Genomic DNA, 13569 nt, shown 5'->3' with positions numbered 1-13569 from the left:
CCGTCTGTGAATTTTGCAATTTGTCCTTTCAAATTTTTGTTGACTCAACCCGCGGTCCAAATTTCATATGTAACTAGGTTTGTTTTGCAAAATCTGGACCATTACGCAATTTTGCGTCTCCTTCCGCAAATATCTCCCCGACTTGCATCTCGCCCTGCCTCCCGCTGGGTTGGGACGCCAGAAATGCGCCGTATCCATCCTACGACCTCCTCAACGTCGGGCTGTCAGTGCCAATTCCCTCTTCCGCGCAAGCAGCTGCCGCCTCCCTCCTTCACGCGACGAGACGCCGCCGCCTCCCTACTACGTGCTAGCCCCCGCCTCCCTCCTCCACACAAGCTGCGGCGTGGGCGCACGGGGCTGCAGCGGCGAGCGGTGGGAGAGCTCAGGCTGCAGGAGGTGGGCGGTGAGAGAGAGACTGAGATAGAGATGGCCTCCTGCTCGTGCTGTCTGCAGATCGGGATCGGGAGTTCCGCTTCACGACGAATCGTGCAGGCGGCCTGACGGAGAGAGAGGCTCGGCAGGGGATGGGCCAGATGCCCAGATTGGGAGGAGGCAGGGGAGTGGGCCAAAATACATAACACACCACACAAGACATGGATTTCTCTAAAAAAACAGTGAAATGGATTTTTCTCAAAAAAAATAATTAACAGTGTAATTGATTTTAACTTATTTCGGGTTGATACATGACTACACACAATTACTTTGTAATAAAACGATTTTACATCAGTATATAAGTATCTTATTTTACAGTTAAAAACAATAAAACCTATGAAGTATGTGACAAAAATAATGTATAAAAAAACTTTATTGAAAGAAGTGATTGAATTGATGAGGTGGTATAGTTTGATTGATACGCTAATGTAAATGTAAATGAATACATGCGTGGCTTTTTTTGCATGATTTGTTGAGGACATGCATGGTTTGCATGGCATACGGTGGGCCTAGTTGAGGTGGCATGTTTGCATGTTAAGAAAAATTATATAAAAGATATCAATTTTTGTGTGCACATGTTTAAAATGTCGTGGCAACACACAGGTACTGTACTAGCGAGAAATGAATGGGGCAAGACGAAAACTATCTTTCTTTGATGCAACTCCTTGGTCTTGTTTGCATGCTCTACTCATGTGCACTGGTTTTAGCGTTTTTACAAGTGATCTGTGCCTGTTGTTTTTCTCGTGCTTTTCATTTTTTTTATTTTTCACAACATCTCTGTATATAGAATCAGACCAGTTTGTTCGCTATCAGCAAAAGCAATATCAAAACAAGGCAGAGGCATTGACGTGGTTGGTCTTTTTTTTGGGGTGGGGGGATCTGATTTTTTTTAGAATATTTTGAGAATCTGATGTGGTTGGTTGTGAGCAACGGTCGGGGGCAGGTGAGCTTTTTTACTTTTTATTAGGTTAATTTGGTATTTCTCCATTCAGTTTTGATCTAGCGGACAGACTTGGATCTCCGACTTAAAGTCATTAAATCAAAGTCAGTGACCGGTCGCTGACATGTGATCTCTCTCCGTAGCGGGCTGGCTGCTGGGCTGACTTTGCTATTGTTGGGTTGAGTTTGCCTTTTTTTTAAGGTTGCTGGTCTTTAGTTCCTTACCGGGTTTTTTCTGGATCCAGTAGCCTGTTTTCAGCCTGTTAGTTCGATTTGGGGGTGCTGTTTTAGTTCAGCCGTCAATTTCGAATCGAGTACATTTTTTGAAAAGTGTCAGCTCTTGTATGGTTAGAAAATGTGACCGTTGGAGAATTGGAAAACAGCTACTCCCTTTTTTTTTCATCATTATTTTCCTTGGCAACCCTCTGACCCATCTCGCTGCCGAGCGCCCCAACCCTCTTGCTCCGTCGTTCGTCTTCCTTCTCGCGCGAGCGCTGCCACCCCTCCCTCCCGGCCTCCCCATCCCGCTGCCAAGCTCCCCTGCCCGCTCGCTCCGTCGTTCGTCTTCCTCCTCGTGCGAGCGCCGCCACCAGGTTGGTCTCTCCTTCGATCCTCTCGCTCCCAGCCGTTTCTCCTCCCATCACCTCATGAATGGATTCCGCCCTTTAGGCCCCCGTTTCATCTCCTTAATCTCACCCTACTGGGTCCTCCGCCCGTGTGTATGATCGCAATCGCGTTAGATTTGCAGAGAGGTGGGATTTATTAGATCAACAAGATCAAAATCAAGGTGAGGCTCATCTTCTTAATCTCCCCCAATTTGTAAACTTGTCCTGGTTTCCAGAACGTGTCATCTTTTTTGAAATGTTTGGTTGACGGTGGAGGCTGGTTGTTGGGTTGTGCTGGGAGCTTGCGATATCATGGTGTTTCCTGGGGTTGGGGTGTGTGATGTAAGATTCATTGGATCAGCAAGATCTTGCGTTCATAGGGTTATATGGGATTTGCGTTTCAGAAGTGAGAGAAGACGACGAGAGAGGTGAAAAGACAAGAAAAATTGCCAGCAGCATTGGTCAGGAGGATGTGGATGTTGGTTAACACCAGAAAGATCTGAATTTTGAGTCTTGTAAAAAAATATATCAGAATTTTGAGTCTTGCAGAGGCCGGGGGTACTCTGCTCCCTCCTTTTTTAAAAAAGAAGATCATAACGACGGGGTTGGTTGGGGAGCGCATGAAGGCGGTGGTCTGTAGTATCTCTGCGCCTGTAGTAGGACTGCACAGTAATCTTGGATGGCTTGGCTGGTTAGTATACTTATATCCACCCCCACTAACACTAGCATTTCTTTGTCACCTGTGAAATGTTTGTATGTTGATGTTATTTTTAATTGCATGCCTATCTTTCGGTAAAATGACGATTTTGTGCCAGATCCTGTAAATTGTGTGTTCCTATTCTTACTGCTGTTGCTATTACGTTTTCTTGTTCAGCTATTTATTATCTTCTTTTGTTTTCCTTGACAGTCTATGGCATCATCTCCTTCCGCAACAAACCTCCTTCTAGGATCCTCTGGGGTTTGACATTATAATGATTCCTAGACCCTTGCCTTGCTTCAGAGTGGAGATTGAATCGGTAGTGTTCACTCACAATGACAAGTGACAAGGGAAGGACTACAAAGAAGCCTGCTGAGGTTTCAGCCTCTGCTTTGCCTCCATCTGATGAAGAAGCCAGCAGTGCAGTACAGAAGAGACGGTTGCCCAATGGGTAAAAAGTTCATCGAAAAGAAACATCTACCAAGTTTTGTATTATACATGTACTCATATATCTGATTCTTTGTACCTTAGGAGGAAAACTGGGCCAGCAAGGCGCTCAACCAAGGGGAATTGGACTCTGGAAGAGGTAAAGTTTTGAAGTCTTGTTTTGTGAATATATCTTAATCCATATTTGCTATCAGTTATGTGTAGTGGGCTGTGTGGTTTAAATGAGTTAAACAACTTATCTTAGGTAGTTTTGTGCAATTCTGTGCTAAAGTACTACTTTTTGGAAGCATCTATTCTATTACTGCAGATAAGAGATTGTTTTCTAAAAGTAACTTTTTGTCAGATATTTCTTGTAAATATATTTGATACTCTTGATTATGTGTAGTGAGTTAAACGGCACCTAGAAATGTATGACATACATAAATATTATATGGTCTGATTGTTTTGTGTCTAAAGTGAGTACCGCATAACATGGACACCAGGCTGTATTTTCTCTTTTCGTTTTCTTTTTCTGATGCTCTGTATGCTAAACAAATGTAGGATGATATCCTTCGGAAGGCTGTTCAAACCTACAACGGAAAAAATTGGAAAAAGATAGGTAATTTTTTAACCAGTGCAACAGCAAGAAAGTTACTGTGTTTGCAAATACTATTACATTGCTTTAGTTGCACCACTCTATAACTAGGGTTTTCTTTCCGAAGGCCCATGTCCCTGACATATATGATCGTATGGCTTTTAGGCCAGCTCTACAATTTTGTGCGTTTCTCAATTGTTTCATGCCCTAACTAATACAGGCATCATGTTAGCACCAAGACCAGGGCTAATGGTATATATACCCCTCTTATCTAATGCTAGTGTTTTTGTTATCTTGCGCAGTCAAAGAAAACATTGTCCATGCTGATAAACACTGTACATACTTGACAACTGATCTACTACAAGACATAGCCAGTATTCTTTAAATATGATGGTCATATCAGTTAAGCTTTTGCCAATTAGGGTGAAAATTGAGAAAAATCTAGAAAACATATGTAGAGGTGGCCTTGCACAAATAAGGCCCACTTCTCATTTTGTAGATGCCACATTTTCTCATGTTTTTGTTTGCAGTTGCACATGTTCTAACTTCTAACATGATGCACAGCTAAGAATTTTTTTTAGATGCTCAAGTAGCTAAACCCTGAACTCAAGCACCTACCTCTGAATGCGTATTTGCTTTTTCCTTAAGAGTTTGTTAATGTCTTAACCTAACTTTCATGACTTCATATCAGCCTTTGCCTATTACTGAGAACTCTTTCCTTATGTTTATCATAAGATGATGCTTGACAACAGACAACACTTTTGCCTTCCAGCGGAGTGTTTTCGAGATAGGACCGATGTTCAATGCCTTCATAGGTGGCAGAAGGTTTTAAATCCTGAGTTGGTCAAAGGACCATGGTCTAAAGAAGTAAGCTGTTCAATGTTTTCATTTTGGGTTTATTTTTTATTTCGTACAAAAGTAAACTGTCCAACCCCAGGACAATATTGAACTACAGCACATGCCACATTGTTTCTTTCATGTTCCTTTTGATCAGGAAGATGACATCATTATTGAGATGGTTAATGAACATGGACCAAAGAAATGGTCAACCATCGCCCAAGCTTTGCCAGGACGGATCGGAAAGCAATGCCGTGAAAGGTATGGCACAACAAGTATCTATAATGTCTACACTAAAATCTATAGGGTGGGTTCAGGAGCATGTTAAGTTCTTTTGTTTTTTCTTTCTCTCGAGAAAACAAACTTCTTTTGCTTTCTATGAAGAAGTATATGTTTTATTTTAGGACGACTCAACAGAGCTGTCCCACTATTGTAAGTGGCTTATACTGCTAGCATACTACTAATATTAGCAGTTAGCCTTCTTTTTTTAATGGAACACTTGAATTCCATTAACACTGCTGAATTGCTTAAACACTAGATTACTGGAGGCATTGTTTTGTCACTTATTCTGGATCATCACATGCTCATGGCTTCTAGAATTTGTTTCCTTTGAGAGTGCACTCTTTTATGGGGACATATATTGTGCAAAATTGTGTGGTGCAATTGTGCAAAGCAATTGTGTGGTGAAGTGGACACCAATTCAACATGAAAGTTTTTCAGTTTCTGATCAGATATCTGTGTTAGGTGGCACAATCATCTTAATCCTGGGATAAATAGAGATGCATGGACACAAGAAGAGGAAATTAGGCTCATTCAGGCTCATCAAGCATATGGAAATAAATGGGCTGAACTATCAAAATATCTGCCAGGAAGGTAGCACTTTTACCCTCTGCTAAGTGAAATTAGAATCTAACTAGTTGTGTTTTTCTAGAAACAGAACTAGTAGATAGCATCAGTGTTAAAAACCGAATGTTTATGAATTTGTGATAATTTATTTCCAGTTTAACTTATGTTTCACAACTTAAAAACCTGATTTTTTTTTTCTAAGTCTAATGCTTGTATTCATGTAAGAATGCATCATTAATTTGTCTTTTGGTAGAATAGTGTGTCTATTTTTGGGTATTTGGAGATAATTGAACTAGCTACTGTTTTTCTTTTTTTCTCTATCAGGACAGACAATGCGATAAAAAATCACTGGCATAGCTCAGTAAAGAAGAAATTTGAATCATACAGAGCAGAGGGTTTACTGGCTCAGTTAAAAGGCCTACCACCTGTTGTGTATCCTACCAGTCTAACTGTTGATTCTTCATCTGCAATGATCCAGCAAAATAGTGAAGGTAGTGGTTTAAATGCTGTCCTGGAGGTTGAAGATTCCTCTGAGTTCAGTCAATCGTCATTGGCCAATGTTTCTTGCTCTCAAGTGAAGCATGTTGATGCGGCTCTGGGCTGTCATTTGCAAGTAAATTTCTGTGATGAAAGAGCAGACGACTCTTACTCTTTAGGTCAGGAAGCATGCTACACTAACACCAACAATGTTGCTTCTGCATTACCGGAGACTCATCACCAGTTATCCATCTCTGAAAACGATCTAGATAAACACTTGCAGCAAGACTTTTCTGAAGAGATGGATTTAGATATAGGTGAGGTACCAAACAGTTCTGTATTTACAGATAGCCAGGCATCCAAGGAGCTATTTCAGCACACCCAGGTCATATCTATGTTGCCTACTGTTTCAGGGTATGAGCATAACACAAACGCGACATCTGAAGCTGATTTTGATAACAAAAAGGGTCTTCAATCAGAACTCTGGGAGGATATTTCTTTTCAGGGTATTCTTTCCGCACCAGACTCCATCAGTGCTGATTCTTTCTTGAGTCCAAATTGTCAGCGCGGTCTATATTCAGTTGAAGCTGCGAAGAATTTTGAAGAATCACTTTATCCGTTGCATACATTCAACTCATCAAGCATGACGAGCTCTGCACATCTTCAAAGTTCTGCAACATCGCTACCTTCATCATTTATTTCTTCAGGTAGTGCTTCATGTACACCTGGTGCTAAATTTGAGACAAATGGCATACCAGTTTCTTTGGAGTCGATCACATGCCAGGATGTTCCCAGTGACATGCCTATACCAGAATCTAGAAAGCAACAGCCGACAGATGTTGAACAGTCATCTTTGGAACATACAACCATGGGAAGAGAAGCATCACCTATTCATGGTGAATCTGTGGTAGGCCAAAAGAAGCATTCAGAAGCTCTATGCTATGAACCTCCTTGCTTCCCAAGCGTTGAAGTTCCATTTGTCAGCTGTGACCTTTTAAGCTCTAGTGACCTCCCAGAATATAGTCCTCTTGGCATTCGGGAGTTGATGAGGTCATCGATGAACTTCTCCACTCCAATAAGATTGTGGAGCTCCCCTACTCGTGATATGAGTTCTGATGCTGTGCTAAAGAGTGCTGCCAAAAGCTTTATATGCACACCGTCAATAATGAAGAAGCGGCAGAGAGAGCTCTCTTCTCCTACTCCAGATATAAAATTTGCAAAGAAAATTGGTGCCGAAAAGGATTGTGGCAACTCAGGCATGTCATCCACAAGAACCGAAAGATCTTTCATGGATGTTATTGAAGATGAATTGCTTGATTTCATTTCTCACCAAAATGAGGAAAACCTGAAAGAAACCACTCATCAGGGCATAAACGAAGAAAATACAAAAAGAAACACTTTGGAGGAAGGAAAGAGATGTTCCACTATGAACAAAGATACAACTTGTGATGCAGTAAGTATTTTGATACTACTAATTCTTCATTTGTGCTCAATACCATAATCTTTGAAGGAAAACATTGCAATGAATTTTTGTAAGGTAGCACAGATAGTTCGGAGTGGGAACATCCCTTTGTCTGAATGCTAGTTACTTGGCAAGTAATTCAGTAACTAGGGAAAAAAATGAGACTTGATGTGAAGTTGTCAAATTGAAATAATTAGCATGCTTATACATGTTGCCTTAGCTGATCTTCTTCTTACCAATATGTTTAATGCAGCTGTCCACAGGGATTCTTACTGAGAGCAATGCCAATAGCCTGAGTCCACCTAAGGATGTGAAGAATCCAGGAATTCAGAAGCTAAATACCACTGCTAAATCTTTGTCTAAAGAAATAATATCTTCAAGATCAAAACCAACAAATCTTGTTGTTGAAAAGTCTTCACCGTATATCAATGCTGATTATCAGTATGTGAACATGTAAGATTTATACTCTCTTTTATGGTCTATTCTCTAAGCATTTTTATTGTTGCGAGTGTAAGAAGTTTAACGATACATGGAAGTGCAGACCTCTCTATAGTTCTTTAATATTAATTGAGAAAATAGTTGCACATGAATTTACATTCATGATAATCTTTATGGCCTTTTGTGTTATGGTATTGTTTTACCGAATGTTCTTTTGAATTGAAGGTAACTAACTTAGTGAATTATTTACTACTTGTATGGAAATTCTTTGTCCTCCATGATGTTAAAAATAATATTGATGTTCTATTTGCAAAAATATTTGATCTCATATTAATATTCAGTTTCTAAATCTACGATAGTGCATAAACATTGGGTAAAAAGTAGCTGGGTTAATATTTGTGACCATGTGACAATTAGGGGAAAGGGGGAAATTTACTCCTTTTGTTACTATTGTTTTCCGTGGAATTTGTCATCGCTCATGATCTTATCTTCTCTATATCCCGAAAAGTGTACTCAATTTTTACATGAAGTTTCATTTGAGTGTAAGATTGAGAAGTGGATTCACAAATATGTTCTACCTTTTTGTGTTGATTATCTTCAAACTAAACTTGTTTCCTCATGTACCTTGCACTTTTTTATGGAAAGATGTACCTTGTTATTTGCTTGCACTGGATATGCTCCCTTGATATAGTTAGTCCATATTACCAATTTTGCCAGAATCTATGGGGTTCTGCCTGTTTTGTAGCATTTCCAACTAATTCTTGTTAGGTATGGTCTAAAACACGTAAACATTAACATATTTGTGTAATTCAGATTAGTTGAAGCTGAGAACTCTATCAAACTTCATGGGGAGACAAATGACTATGATCACTTGTTTTGTCTATTTCTCGATAGAAGCTTTTCCACATTGATGCAAAACTGTTAAGGTTATAATTATTTCCAACTTCGTTAGAACCATAGCTCTGTGTATCCTAAGTCTCATTGTAATATTTTCATTGGTGATCCTCCTCTAATAATGTCAATTATCTAAGATAATGTGAGTGAAGAGTTCTCGGTAGATAAAACCACATACACAAAAGTGACTGATCGCTTAGTCTGTTTATTTCTTAATTGAAACTTCACCACATGCCAGTCTGTTAAGTTGCTAGCATATTCAAAGATAAATCATGACTATGAACTGCTGGTTTTGTCAGATTGGCTGATACCCCAGGAATAAAAAGAGGGTTAGAATCTCCTTCTGCATGGAAGTCCCCTTTGTTCACAAATTTCCAGGTATTTTTCTTGCACCAGTGCTTCATAAAGGCCAATCCTCATTTGTTTGTTATTCCTCAGTTTGTCAATACATTTACAAACTAAAATTGAATTGCCAGTTGATATCTTGTTGCTGTTTGGAGTGACACTTGTGTGCTTGACAGCAGCTTTCCTGTTATTCTTCTAGGATGGATTCTTCATGAGCCCAGCAGGCAGAACTTTTGATGCTTTAGGATTGGTGAAGCAAATAAATGAACAGAATGCTCCTGCCCTGGAGGAAGCCCATGAGGTCCTGGCATGCGGGCGTCCACAGAACCCATGTAGCAAGGAAAACTCTAATAAGGAAAATATAGAGCAAACTATTATCAGGGAGCATGTAACAAGCAACCAGCCATCCACAGTCATGGTAAGTAAATCTTCATTAATGCCTGATTCTGATTGCTACTAATAGTTGTTAAATGTTAAATCAAGTAAAGTGCAAATACTATCGCTTGTGTTGAAGTCCTCAAAAGTAATTTTATCAGAAACTGAATTGCTCGTGAGTCGTGACCACATCAAGCAAAAAGAAATAACTTACTGTGACAAAAATGTGAACCTTGAGCGGCAACTTAATTTTGCAGGCCGAAGCAAGGATTCTTGATTACAACGAATGCACAACACCTGTGAAGAAGAAAGAAGAATGCAGCATTTTCCAAAGATCCCCAACTTCCTCTTATCTCCTGAAGAATGTGCGGTAGCCTTTACAGGAAGTGCCCAGAGAATGCTTTTCTGATGCATAATCAGTGTGTACATACCTGTAGTTCAGAAACTAGATACATTTTTTTTTGTTTTTTGCGATATACACATGGCTCTTCCCCCCTTATTGTCTTTGAACTATTTCATCCTCTGTCCGTAGTGATGAAACTTTAGTCATGTTCTCTCAGAAAAAAGAGAAAGACTTAACCATATTTTTCTTAAAATCAAGCTATTTAGTGAATGATAGTAAAATACCATCAGGAAGAACACATTTTTGTGTTGCGCAATGAAAAAATGTCATGAAGTTTCGCGTATGAATGTGTAATTTTTAAAGTCTGCACACTATAAAAAAAAAAAGACGACCTCCGGTAGAGATTATGGTTGTTTTTTACTTTTGTAATATAGTAAATGCTATATGCCAGCTTGGGCAATCCAGACGAAGGATCGTTCAGATCATTACGCATGCAAAGAAAGCTAACAAGGCTTGGAAATATACAAACGTGGAAAATGCAAATCTACTACGTATACTAGTAGTAAAGGATTTCCTATGAGATGAAGGATGTTAATCATGTTGTTGCTGAGCTTGCTTGTCCATACGATTACGAGAGCAGAAGGTAACAACGTTCCTTTTCCTTCCCTTCACCTCTTACGGGAACAACCCACACAAACGTGCCTTAAATTTTGATTTTTTAGGAAAAAACTGTAGGAAAAATCCTAACACCTCGTTTGGATGTAGACATTAGGTCTTGATATTAGACATTGACATTGGAAAGTCTCGAATGCCATGTTTGGCTGATCCAAATATTCATTCAGCCTCAATATTGAGTGATAGTTCAACAGGCAAATTTGGGTCTCGCCCAATGCCGAGCAAAATAGCTCGACATCACGAGGTATTCGGGATTTGCAGTTCGTTCGACCGAAGACCCGGGCTCGACTCCAGCCGAAGCGTTTCTTTTCTCGCCTTTTTCCCCTCCTCGCCAATAGCGTACAGGCACAGAGGGACTCATGCGCATCTCTCCTGGTGGTGCCGACGGCGCAGATAAACCCCGCCTCCGGCGCCGGTGGTCAACTCCGCCCGGCAGCCAAACCTCGTAGGGTCCTCTCCCGCCCCGTCCAGTAGCTTGGCCGCCCTTGTCCACGCCGCAATCAAGGCCGATTCCGGCCGGAATCGAGGCCGCGAGGCGGGACGACGAGCTCGGGGACACGAGGCCGATTCCGTCCAATCCCTCGGCCGCGCCGATTCGATTTTGGAATTGGGGACTGAGCCTGCCTCCTTAAGGAGCTGGAGCGGCGCCGCCTCGTGCCTGCAGGCCATGGCGCTGCGTGGACCGGAGCACATGGTCGCTAGCTGAGCCACGATGGATCGATGGATTCCCGGATGGATGCGAGACTCGATTCAGTCTAAGACTCGGTAAGTAAGCAAGCAAGGAAGAGGGTGAGGTGCTGCCAGCCTGCCAGTGCTGGTGGACTGGATTTGCTGCTGGGTAATGTAGCCAGCAGAAGCAGATTGTGGCTGTCGGAACTCGGAATCGGGTGGAAGAAAAGGAAGCTGCTTTCCTCCTCGTGCGTGCGCGGTACAAATGCAATTTATCATTTTCGTATGTATCAAGTTTGTGTTTCTAATACCTAAACGTCCAAACAGAAATATTAATATTTAATATCAATATCAATATCAATATCTTGTGATATTGTCATTGAAACCAATGCAATGCCAAGCTTCACAATATCTACATCCAAACAAAGTCTAAAAATATAATTGTTATTATGAGCATTAGTATTTAAACCCACCAGGATAGAGTCGTGAAGTCACAACTCTACCACCACATCAAGAGGTATTTCTCAATCATGAATTTTGTTGGGAAGTGAGCCTCGTTAGAATTAAAGAGGGCAGAGCAAGTCACGTCCCACGAGAAAAATTAGTATTTTCAGTCATCGGTCCCTCGTCTGGTGCCGCCATCTTGGCCTCGTGAGACGGACTAGATCTCAGATCAGGATACACAATGTTGTTGACTCTGAACACAGCTTAAAAGAATTTTGGCATAGAAATTTGAAAGAGAACGTGAGTTGTTTTTTTCTGAGCGAAAAGGGAACGTGAGTGCCCAAGTGGAACAGGCAAGATGGGCCACCCGCTGTCAACGATTGAATTTTTCAAGAGAACTAAAGAACTGGGCTTCAGCCCATTTATGCTCAATGGGCGATGCACGTTCCCGTTTTCTGCGTTCTGCAAAGTTCAAACCTCACTCGCTAGATCAAACGGGGGCGAAAGCAGATCGGCCGGCGGCGAGCCAGGTGCTGGGTACGTGTCTTCTCTCTTCTTCAATTCGATTCATAGGCAGATGCGTATGTTCAGTGGACATTTCAGGGCTTCGAGGAGCTCTCTTCTCCGAGTCCGGTTACTAGTCCCCGGTCTAAATCTCAAGTCCGATTCGGTCCAGAGCACAAGTCCCTGCCGATTCCGGCTGGGAGTCGAATCGGGTGTGCGCCTGATTTTTCCATAATCGCAGCAGGACACCTTTGGCGAAGGCACGAATACGCTAAGATGGCCACTGATGCCAAAACAGAGGAGAAGGGTATGAATGTGGAGAAGAGGAGGAAGACCAAGAAAACTTTCATGGTACCGCAGCACCAGTTGGATGAGATACTTGGCTACAAAGTGAGACCCGTTCCGCCTAGTCTGGCCGAACAGAATCCTTCACGCGCCGCCAAGATTGAGAAACTCAATGAAATCATTGTGGCCAAGCAGGAGAAGTTCAGGCGTGAGTACGAGGCCCAAGGCTACGCGACTTTTGAAGCAGAGGTCACCGATGATGAGCAAGAGAAAGAGGCGAACCCCTCAGCAGCATCTTCAATAGAGGAAGACGCAAACCCCTCAGCAGCGTCTTCAATAGAGGAAGACGCAAACCCCTCAGCAGCTTTTTCGATCCCACAAGGAAGAAGAGGCCGAAGAAGATTCCCCCCGGCCCGGGAGTCATGAAACACGCAAACGGCATTAAGAAACTTACGTAGTTCCTAGTTCCTACGCGTGTTTTGGTTTTCCCTTGCAGACTGCTATACTTGTTTGTTCTCCTCACTCACAGACTGCACATACTTGCTTGTTCTCTGAAATTTCTGAAGAACACATAGTGAGAAGGAGAGAGATCAAAGAAGAAGTGATGCTGTACTTTTCAACAAAAGTTTCTTTTGGTAGGTAATTTTTTTAATAATAGCGGAATTTGGAAAAGGTCATCCGCCGGAAGAGAAATATTAAGGCCCATTGGGGAAAAATGTCGATGAATGGTTCCAATAGTCAATAAACATGAGTCGTTGCTTAACAGAGACATTACAAACCTTAAATTATATATTTGTTTTACAAAAATAATAATAAAATGTCTCATCTTGAAAAAGTAAAGGATAAAAACTCATGATATGTCGTTTTATGATACTCCCTCCCTCCTATTTTGTTTCTTCCCAGAGTGGTGCCAGTCTTAGTCCTTTGGCCTTGTGTGTTATCAACGATGTTACTTGTTTTTTGAAGCAGAAGTTTTACCCTCATCAATCTATGATGTTATTAGTGTACGTAATCCTACGGGGTTTCCTCAAAAGAGTTGTTACCGGTTGAATACTTGAGATGATACCGAATAATGAACTCGGTTTATAATTTCACTTGCAGCATTGACTTTTGGATAAGCTACGTGTTTTATACTAGAGTCGTATATTTTTAGTCTCAATCGACAGCAAAGTCTAAAAAGGTCCCTCAACTCAAATCACATGAGACACAGGGTGAGTCTTATAACACAGTTATGTCAGACTCTCAAGTTTATATACCCCTCCTAAGAAACATCAGTCCAGG

General features: G+C 41.4%; 2 protein-coding genes across 8 annotated transcripts; both read left to right on the top strand.

Annotated features, from left to right (window-relative positions):
• The first annotated feature begins 1770 nt into the window (after positions 1 to 1770).
• LOC100840729 (transcription factor MYB3R-1) lies at positions 1771 to 10000 on the top strand. 5 transcript variants are annotated; one of them, XM_024459639.1, is made up of 13 exons: positions 1771 to 1964; positions 2884 to 3124; positions 3205 to 3259; positions 3661 to 3718; positions 4467 to 4561; positions 4689 to 4792; positions 5276 to 5404; positions 5702 to 6171; positions 6268 to 7307; positions 7570 to 7769; positions 8948 to 9026; positions 9193 to 9411; positions 9626 to 10000. In XM_024459639.1, the coding sequence occupies exons 2-13, from the start codon at positions 3009 to 3011 to the stop codon at positions 9740 to 9742; spliced, it is 2682 nt and encodes an 893-aa protein (XP_024315407.1). In that variant the 5' UTR covers positions 1771 to 1964; positions 2884 to 3008; the 3' UTR covers positions 9743 to 10000. The 5 variants fall into 5 exon arrangements, with proteins under 5 accessions (XP_024315407.1, XP_010231588.1, XP_010231587.1 ...); XM_010233286.3 differs by adding an exon at positions 2041 to 2158 and having other exon boundaries at positions 1772 to 1964; positions 5702 to 7307; XM_010233285.3 differs by having other exon boundaries at positions 1772 to 1964; positions 5702 to 7307.
• A 585-nt stretch (positions 10001 to 10585) lies between these two features.
• Positions 10586 to 13029, top strand: LOC112270938. Of its 3 annotated transcripts, none has more exons than XM_024459641.1 (2): positions 10586 to 12036; positions 12248 to 13029. In XM_024459641.1, the coding sequence occupies exons 1-2, from the start codon at positions 11931 to 11933 to the stop codon at positions 12712 to 12714; spliced, it is 573 nt and encodes a 190-aa protein (XP_024315409.1). In that variant the 5' UTR covers positions 10586 to 11930; the 3' UTR covers positions 12715 to 13029. The 3 variants fall into 3 exon arrangements, 2 of the variants coding, with proteins under 2 accessions (XP_024315409.1, XP_024315408.1); XM_024459640.1 differs by having other exon boundaries at positions 12176 to 13029; XR_002963604.1 differs by having other exon boundaries at positions 11999 to 12036; positions 12245 to 13029.
• Positions 13030 to 13569: the final 540 nt, after the last annotated feature.

This window comes from Brachypodium distachyon, chromosome 2, assembly GCF_000005505.3.
Source record: "Brachypodium distachyon strain Bd21 chromosome 2, Brachypodium_distachyon_v3.0, whole genome shotgun sequence".
Taxonomy (NCBI): Eukaryota; Viridiplantae; Streptophyta; class Magnoliopsida; order Poales; family Poaceae; genus Brachypodium; species Brachypodium distachyon.
Note: the sequence above shows the minus strand (reverse complement) of the source record. Positions and strands in the feature narration are given on the sequence as shown.

Excerpts from the sequence above, each read along its gene's own strand:
- LOC100840729 (XM_010233285.3), top strand. The coding sequence starts at position 3,009 with ATGACAAGTGACAAGGGAAGGACTACAAAGAAGCCTGCTGAGGTTTCA. Across the intron at positions 3,125-3,204 it reads AAGAGACGGTTGCCCAATGG|GAGGAAAACTGGGCCAGCAA; the intron begins GTAAAAAGTTCA and ends TTTGTACCTTAG. Across the intron at positions 7,770-8,947 it reads GATTATCAGTATGTGAACAT|ATTGGCTGATACCCCAGGAA; the intron begins GTAAGATTTATA and ends TGGTTTTGTCAG.
- LOC112270938 (XM_024459640.1), top strand. The coding sequence starts at position 11,931 with ATGGGCGATGCACGTTCCCGTTTTCTGCGTTCTGCAAAGTTCAAACCT. Across the intron at positions 12,037-12,175 it reads GGCGGCGAGCCAGGTGCTGG|AGCACAAGTCCCTGCCGATT; the intron begins GTACGTGTCTTC and ends GATTCGGTCCAG.